Source organism: Mesoplodon densirostris, chromosome 1 (genome assembly GCF_025265405.1).
Source record: "Mesoplodon densirostris isolate mMesDen1 chromosome 1, mMesDen1 primary haplotype, whole genome shotgun sequence".
NCBI classification, from domain to species: domain Eukaryota; kingdom Metazoa; phylum Chordata; class Mammalia; order Artiodactyla; family Ziphiidae; genus Mesoplodon; species Mesoplodon densirostris.
The window spans coordinates 211,846,926-211,856,124 of record NC_082661.1 but is presented as its reverse complement, the minus strand read 5'-3'; the positions used below and the strand labels follow the sequence as shown (position 1 = coordinate 211,856,124).

The 9,199-nt window shown below is 41.2% G+C and overlaps 1 protein-coding gene across 1 annotated transcript; it reads left to right on the top strand.

The window, feature by feature from the left end:
- Positions 1–2,111: 2,111 nt before the first annotated feature.
- GPRIN3 (GPRIN family member 3) lies at positions 2,112–4,463 on the top strand. The gene has a single exon (XM_060094631.1). It carries the CDS (start codon positions 2,112–2,114, stop codon positions 4,461–4,463), a length of 2,352 nt encoding a protein of 783 aa, XP_059950614.1.
- The last annotated feature ends 4,736 nt before the right edge of the window (positions 4,464–9,199 follow it).

Genomic DNA, 9,199 nt, shown 5'->3' with positions numbered 1-9,199 from the left:
CAACCAGATTTGCCTTTGCCTTACTTTGACCCTAAAGCTAAAGTTAAGATTGTGCTGTTTGATTTATTATCCAACACATGCAAAACAGTAGGATCTTTGATTTTTGGATCTGGAAGAGTCCTTAGAAATCACATAATTCATTTCACCAATGAGTTCATTTGGGGTGCAGAAAGATTAAGTGATTCCCATGAGGTCACAGAACCTATGAGTGATAGAGGTAATATTAAAACAGTCATCTACTAATTTCTGAACCATTGCTGGAGTCTGGTTTTCCTTTCTTAAAAAATGGTTATGCATAAAGACACATGAATAAATTTTCATAAATACTTTAAAAAATTCAGATATACTTTTTAAAATATACTTTTAAAATCCAAAATACTTTTGGATACCTCCATCTCTTTTTCCCTGTTTCCAAAGTCATCACACTCCCTCTATTTACCACCTAATATGTCTCATTCTGTATACTTTTAGAATTTATATAATCATACACAAACATATCTGTACACACCCACATAACCCATACATATGTAGTGTTTTAGGTCATTGTTTTACAGAAATGAAGACATATATGTTCTTCTCTGTACCTTGCTTTTCTCATTCAACCATACCTTGGGGAAATTTCTCCCAAGTGAAAAGTTATAGTCTAATTAACTGTTTATTTAAATGGTTGTATAATGCTCTACCATAGAGCTTTGTCATGATTTATTGTGCCTTTCCACCTAATCAAGGAGATCAGTTTATTTTGAATTTTTTGTCTCTACAAATAGTACTTCAATAAACATATTTGTACGTATATCTACATATGCTGGTATTTTATTTCTATGGATAGGATCACCGGGTCAAGGACATGTGTATTTTTAGTTTTAAAAGCTAAACTGCTTCCCTAAGAAAGCTGCACAATACACATTTGCACATACAATTAATGAAAATACTTCCCTTCACTAGATCTCCCCAGGCCATGGTGTTATAACATTTTTTTTTAAGTTTTTGCAAGTGCAATTGGTGTAGAGTAAAATCTCATTGTTACGTTATTTGCATTTCTTTGAGTACAAATGAATTTGATCATCTTTTCATAAGATTGTTGGCTATTGGATTTCCTATCTTGCAAACTGTTCCTTCATACTCTTTATCCATTTTTCCAGTGGATTATTTTGTCTCCTTATACGTTTTTAAGAGCTTCTGCTATATTACAGATATTTTTGCCTGTCCTCTAGGGTTGCAAACATTTTTAAACCTATCGTATCTGTTCGTCATCTTTTGCCATGCAAAAGTTTTGTCATTTTTAAGTCACCTATGCTGATGTTTTCTCTCATGGTTTTTGTATTTTCTGCCTCGCCAAAAGAAGCCTACCTACCCTGCCCCTAGATTATATTTATGATCCTACGTTTTCTTAACAGGATTATTTATTTATTTATTTATTTTCTATTTTAACCTTTAATCTCTCTAAGTCCATCTAAGATTTATTTCTGGAATTGGTGTAAGATAAAGATCTAGTTTTCTTTTCTTCCCATTGAATAGTTTGCCAGCCCCTTATATTAAATAACCCATCCTTTTGTCACCAAATTGAAATGCCTTTTTTGTCATATATTGAATCCTCATTTATATCTGGATCTATTTCTAGATATTCTATTCCACATATCTGTTTAGGCCTATTTCAATACTTATTCATTTGATTACAGTAGCTTTATAGGATTTTCTGATATCTGGTAAATCGGATTACTCAGATGAGGTAGTTATCAAGTGCATAGGTAAATACGTTAAAAATCTGTTTGCTAGACAGCAATGGGATGCAAGCAGAAACTAATATATCAAAATAATACCTGTATAATTAAAATAATTTTTCCAGAATCTTTCTTCCCAAGATCTATTTTTATATCAACAGATATGGGAAGAGAAGTTTTCATGGGCTTATGAGATCTTATACAAGTGACAATTTGGTGTAGTTTCAATCCGCAAATACTGTACTGTATTAATGGTACTGTTTCCTTGATTCACAGATTGGTCCTTCAGAGGAATCATCTCTGAGTGCATCTTCACTGTGAGCTACGACTGCTTCCCAGTGGGAGTGCTGCTCAGGGGAGAGCTCTGAGATTTTCCTGAAGAGAAATTCCATGGGGACTGTACCTGACCCTCTGAGATCGGCTAAAACTTCCCTGATTGCAGCTTCTGGAAAAGAAGAGGACCTGGGAGAGGTTCAGGCTGCTTCACCTCAGCTTCAACCAGCCGTCCTGGGTAGGAACACCAATGGCCTTTCTGGCACTCCTGCAGAGCCAGACCTCAATCCCAGGACAGCTGCTGAGGCCCTGATGCAGGCCAGTGGGCATGAGGCCGCACAGCCAGCCATGTCGTCTGCTGGCATTGTCAGTGAGGTGGGGAAAGCATCTCCCACGTTCAACTCTCCTGGCAATACCCAGCTGCCAGGGAGCAGGGAGCCCGCAGCGCCAGCCCCATGTTCTGCAGCAGGAAAGGATCTGATACACGTAACACTCACCATGCCAGCCAATCAGCACACCCAGCCGGCCATCCCAGGGGACCAGCCCAACTCCAGCCTCCCATCAGGACCTGAAGACACCCTGGTGAAATCACAGAGAACTGCAGATGGAGAGCAAGCTGAGAAGCCAAGTTGTCCGGTGGGAGGGATCCGTGGCAAAGATCAGGTGCCCCCTTATTTTCCTTCTCAAGAAACAATCCAGGCAGTGGTGCAACCTGCAGATACAGCAGCCAAGGCGTTCAGTCCCGCCTCTGCTCCTGTAGGCGGACCTGAAGGGGAAAGGCAGCAAGCCGTTTGTGATTCCCAGACAAGGTCCTGTAAATCTCCAGCCAGAGAAGTTAGATGTTCGGAGAACAGACCACCCTCTCCCACGACCTCAGACCCCCAGGCCGTGACTTCGGTGGCACCTCAATCATCCCACCTCCCTAGCAAAGGGTCCATGTTTCCTCCGGGTCCAGAGAAGATGCTGCCGCCAGCACAGCCTCAGGGGTCAAGGTTCAGAGAAGTGAGTACAATGACCAACCAAGCTGAAAATGAGATCAAGGAAGTTCCCCCCAGGGCTCAGCAAGATGCTGAGGTGCAGGCAGTGGCCAGTGTCGAGAGCAGATCGGTGTCCACCAGCCCCAGCATTCTCACTGCGTTCTTAAAGGAAACCCCCGCTCCAGAGCAGTTCGAACAACAAGAGCAGCTGCGTGTCGTCTGCCACGGCAGTGGCCACATGAGCCACACGTTGGAGCTGTCTGCAAGCACCCCAGCCCCCCGGGAGGCGGGTCAGTGCCTTGGCATCACACCAGAGGTGCACATCCAGTCAGCTGCAGCTGTTTCTGCAGCTTTCCGGGGGGAAGGTAAATCAGTGAGCCTACCGGCTGAGGTCCTTAAAACCTCATCAATCAACGTGGCATCCAGTGATGCTCAGGCTACATGTAAAGAAGATGGGAGGTCAGCGGGAATGACCCAGGTGGGCCAAGAGCCCGCCTCTAGACAGCTTTTGGGTACTAATTCTACCTCCCTGAAAGCTAGCCTCAGTGACCAGATTTCTATCGGTGCAGGATGTCAAGCTGAAACAAGTCACGGATTAGGGAAATTTGAAACGAAGCCATCTGAGTTTGCAGCGGAAACCACCAGTGGCCACCAACCAGACCCAGACTGGAAACTCTCCAACTCTTGTGGCCCTGCCAGCAGAGCTGCCCAGTCCGGGAGCTTGGATCTCATGCATCAAGGGGACGCAAGGGAGAAGAAGCTTGCATCTCCTCAGATAGTAAGAGAACAAGAATCTTCTGGCATCGATATCCTGGACCCGAGGGCAAGGGCAGAGGCCAAAACTGTACTGCTCAACCCTAAATCTCAAGAAAGTAGAGGCACCGCAGCAGCTGCCAGTCCTACACCCTCCCCAGTTAGAAGGAGCCAGGAGGGCAGCGTGGAAGAAAATAGACAGCCCAAGACAGCCACCAGCCTAAGCCTGCCGTCTGATTCCATGGGGGACTCCAGCCCCAGTTCTGGCAAGAGAACCCCTTCTCGCTCCGTCAAAGCCAGTCCCCGCCGGGCCAGCCGGGTCAGCGAGTTCCTCAAGGAGCAGAAGTTAAATGTGACGGCAGCTGCCGCCCAGGTGGGACTCACTCCAGGAGAGAAGAAGAAGCACCTGGGTGCTGACTCCAGGCTGCAGTTGAAACAGTCCAAGCGTGTCCGGGACGTGGTGTGGGACGAGCAGGGCATGACCTGGGAGGTGTACGGCGCCTCCCTGGACCCAGAGTCCCTGGGCGTCGCCATCCAGAACCATTTACAACGACAAATCAGGGAACACGAGAAGTTAATCAAAGCTCAAAGCAGCCAGAGCCGGAGATCCATCTCCTCGGATACTTCTTCAAATAAAAAGCTCAAAGGCAGGCAGCCCAGTGTTTTCCAGTCCATGTTGCAGAACTTCCGACGGCCCAACTGCTGCATTCGTCCTGCTCCTTCTTCTGTGTTAGACTGAAAAGGAACATGTAAGGGAGCCCTTGGATACTTTGACGGTCTTCATAGATAGCCCCCTGTCTATGTCAAAGCTTAGTGTTTTCTGAGAGGCCAGGAAGAGAAAGCATTAACTTGAGGAAACTGCTATTAAGGATTGCGGCGTCCTTGGATTGGGGGTCCATAAATAATACATCATTTCAGTCTGAAAGAAAGAAAAGAAGCAAGCTTCACCGAAGGTTTACGACCTTAATTAAGAGGAAATAACATTCAGTGGGTTTTTTAATATGATGTTGCTTATAGAATAACATGATCATTACACGTGTCATTTTGTATTGCTCACTCAATTTATCACACTGTGGTATTTCCATGAAAATCCCTGCTTTATATTAAAAATAGCAGAAACACGGTTATACTTCCTAGTCCATTGCAATGAGAATGCTGATACCACACAAAATTCAAGTAGGTGATGAGAAATGTCATGTAAAAAATGGAAACAAATTTGACTCATTCCTCGGCCAGAAGATATTAAATAAAAGCATTTAAATGCATAAAACGCCAACTATGAAGTAATATTTGTCAACATCTGCAGATAACCCTTTTTATGAACCTTGTTATACCCGTTAATAAACGTAAGAAAGTCACATTAGGAAAAAAAATCAACACAGCCTTTGACTACGAATACTGCGCACATAAAACATGAATTTATATATACACATTTTCCTGCGCTGAAGGAGAGGGTCATCTCTGTGATCGTAACTAGATTAAATTCATATTTCCTTACCCTAGAGGAAGTACGTGTGACTGAATGCTTGAAGGGAGTCCTCAAATTATTGATAATACTAAATTTTATGTTGTTCGGGTGTTCTCCGACATTCGACTGAGAAAGTTATGGTTCTGGTAAGGAATTATAAATAGCCAATTACCAAACACTTTTTTCTGTGTTGAAAAAAAGAAAGCCTCCTGAGTAACAAAAACAACAGGTTTAACTGAGACTCCTATAAACAGGATGCAATTTTTTGTTTTGTTTTGATTTGGTTCAGTAGCTTCTCATAGAAAATGTAGTCAAATAGAAATGAACTTGCTCACTGTTTTTGTATGTAGACTAATATCGTCTAATTACTTACGTCTAATCTGTGGTAAAAAGGTAACCTCTGCAAGCCTCTTGATTTTAAGAGAAATACCATCATATCTCATCCTTCGACCCCAATAAAAGAAGCCGCCTTTACAAAAACATGTTTTGAGCTTTGGGTGGGCTTGGTCCTTGAGAACACAGGCATGTGTTTGAGCTGAGCCCTCACCTGTCTCCATAAGGGGAGCATGTCCCTGGGGCCCATGAGTGCTGTGCAGGGCACTGGGCTGGGGTGACCAACAGTGGCTTGAGTCAAGGTAGTGAGGAAGAGGGGAGTGAGCAAGGGTCCTTGAAAGGCTTCCCCTCCTGGACTTGCAGGGAGGTTGCTGGTTTCCACCTTGCTTTTAGAAAATCACTGTTAGAGGTTGGAGGGGCATTGGCTGCCTTCTCTAAACGCACTGCCCTTGATGAGCCAGAAAAGATTGTCTGGCCGTGTATTCTCTCTCCAGAGATTCATAAATGCCATTTGTGCAGTAAATGCACAGTTTCTGTTTTGGCTTTCTTTTTTTTTTTTTTAATTCTCTTTTGAAGATTCTGAATATATGGGGGTGCGTGGATCTCATACGTAAACTTTAACACCACAAGCTACACTGGACATAACCTAAATTAGTAAATAGCCATTTATTCCTTTCAAAGCCGTTGGACTGTCGATGAAGGCTGTATAAGTAGACCAGTCACAGCATTCTCAGAGCCGGAGAATGGCAATTAGAGTTGTTAGACTTGAAACTTACAATGAATTTTTTAATAAAGCACATGTTTCAGTTTCTTACCAATTGGCCTCTAGTAAGAAGGTTATCTAAAGTAGAAATTACCATCAAATTAGCAGTCAAATTATTATTAATGAATTGAGTCTAAAACTCTCTCTTTTGGCCTTAAATACCCATGTGTCGTAGTGTTCATGTCACTTCTGTAGAAGATGCCTTGGCCGGTATGTAACCTCCCTCCTGTCTCGCTCACTGGCTGTCTCCCTCACACGTGCTGTGTACACGCGGAGAACACCTTCTGTATACAGTGGCAGCTGTCAGCAGTACCCATTCCAGATGGGCGGGCCCCAGGTCACCCTCTGCTCTGAACTGGCTGGAACAGGCTGTTCCCTGCATTAAAATAGGAGGAGAAAAGGAAGAATTCAGCATCTGGTAATAATATTTGTTTTCATGAGTTTGGAATAACCCCATGATTTATAAATAGTAAAAGGAAACAGAGGCTGAAGAGAGTTGTAGGCATTTGTCACACATTAAAAATAAATTAATAAAATTCAATAAATTAAAACTGAATTTGGTGTTGTAGTTATGCCCCTCAAATTAAAGCTTAATGTGTGATGGAGTCACTTTAGCTGATTTTCTTTGGGACTGAAACTAACCTTTACTTCTTAATCTTTAATTTTTTACTTTCGATCTTTACCATACTCTAAAGACTGTCACAAAATGTTATAAAAGCTTTCTTCTCGCTTACTGAATCTTATAGAAGGAACAGCTTTGAAAAGTCACAGAAGTGAACAGGAGCCTATTTAAGACAGCAGTGTTTCTGCATTATGATCCCCTAAGGACCCTCAGGACAAAACCTTGATTTGAAAATGTTCTTTCACTTCGATCTGTGACACAGCATACACATTCAGGACATCATTTGTGGTTCCTTAGTTTCATTCAACAAATGAAGTTTCAAAATAATTTTCATGGCAGACTCTTTGAACTTGCTCTTCTTTTCCTTACCTGCATGGCACACACTGGGTTGAAAGCTGGTTTTCTCCTTAATTTATTTTACTTAAGTTTTGGTCCTTTTTAATGCATTTTAGTTGTTGAAATAAATGGAGGAGATATTTTATTAAGTAAATAAGTATAAGATATTTTTTAAACCGGTAGCAAAAGAGAGATGAGTTTGAACATCTAAATGTTTAAAATGTGAAGATGCTTACCCAGTGAATATTAGAATTTCTAATTTAAATATTGATTTTTCTATCTTTATGACTATACGAAAAATGTGATCACTTCAACTGTCATATCTATGTATCTTCAGTACTTTTCTAATTATGTCTTTCTGGATTATTACCCGTGGTGCCACAGACCAACTACTTTATATACAGTAAAATCCTAATTAAGCTTTGTGTTTTGGATCAGTGGTATAAGTTAAACATTTTGTTAGGTCAGAGTTAACCAGAAACCTTTTTGTTTGCATCCAAAATTTATAAAAATATTTATAAAAAATATTACTGTTTTCCTACCTTGACAAGTCAGCTATATTGACTACAATTTGATGTTTGATGATGTTTAATCTATAGAATTGTCTAATATTTATTCTTTTGGATACCATTGTTCTCCATGTTATAGGTTAAATATCATAATTGAAGTAAATTGGACTGAACATGCATGTGTAACATATACCTAGAGGTTGAATTTCGGAACCAATTTCTTAATAAGAGCTTATCTTAAAGTAGACAGCAGAAGAGGAAAACAGCTTTGGGTTGCATTTCAGAGTATTAAGGTTTTATAGTTCCTAGCTTATTCTAATGTTCTTCCTGTCATCTCTTGGAGTTCCTATCATTTGGGGAATACCTGTATATATACCACATGAAGACTAGAATACGATGTGACTTTAAAATTTGTTTACAGAGGACATATATGAGTATGCTGTTAATGTAAATTGTTTGACTCTGTTGTATCCACTTCGTTACTGTTTTGCTGCCAAAATGTGAGTTGTCTTCTCTTCCTCCTACATATTGTGCAAGTGTTAAAAAATTTGTCCATTTCTAGTACCACATAATTTACCACATCCCTTGTCTACTTTTTAAGAATCAGTATAAAGAAAAACAATACATTAGGGTAAGGTTTGCATATATGTATATGTGTTTTTACTGACAGTTGGGCACTTGTAGCCTTGTGTAGGCCTCTACCTGTCTGACTGACTAATCGTCTACAATGCTGCCACGGAGATGGCGCTGTTTACTCTCTCCAGCTTTGTCCTAAGTGGTATTTGAGAAATGAAGCCTGTGAACTTCCCTTTGTGGTAGTAATACAATGAACTCAGCAGTATCTTGGATAAATGAGCTGACCGTCTTGTCTCTACCCCTGTTTTGTCTACACCGTGAATCAGAAGTCTGCCTCAGTGTTTGCTATTTTATATTCGTATCTGAGCATTTTGTTTTCTGTTAGCAATGTTCTTTGATTCCACGTGTGGCCCCTTTGGTTGAATCTCTCCACAGGTGGGTCTGCTGCTGCCACCTAGCAAATAACAGGTGATATGATGACCCTCCTGTCCATCTTTGTAACTATATCCTTCTTAATGAAATTCTGCAACCGGCTGAGTAATTATAAATGTCATCTGTGCAGACACATGGGCTTAACGATGTCTACAAAATTTTAGACATTTTTGCAAAAGGGAAAAAAATAGTCTAGTAAAGACTGAAACAGATTTCCTTGAACTTTATCCTACGCTTGGAAAAAACAAATTCTCCTTGGCTACAGAAATAAACTTGATTTGCAATAGCCAAGGACATAAACGAAGATGGATGGAGGTGGAAAAATTGTCTCACAATCAGTGACATCTGCCAGAGTTCATTACAGCTGCTCTTAACTGTGAACATTCACCAGCTAAACTACTCACTAGCCACAACCAAATAACCTCTCTCAAAGCAA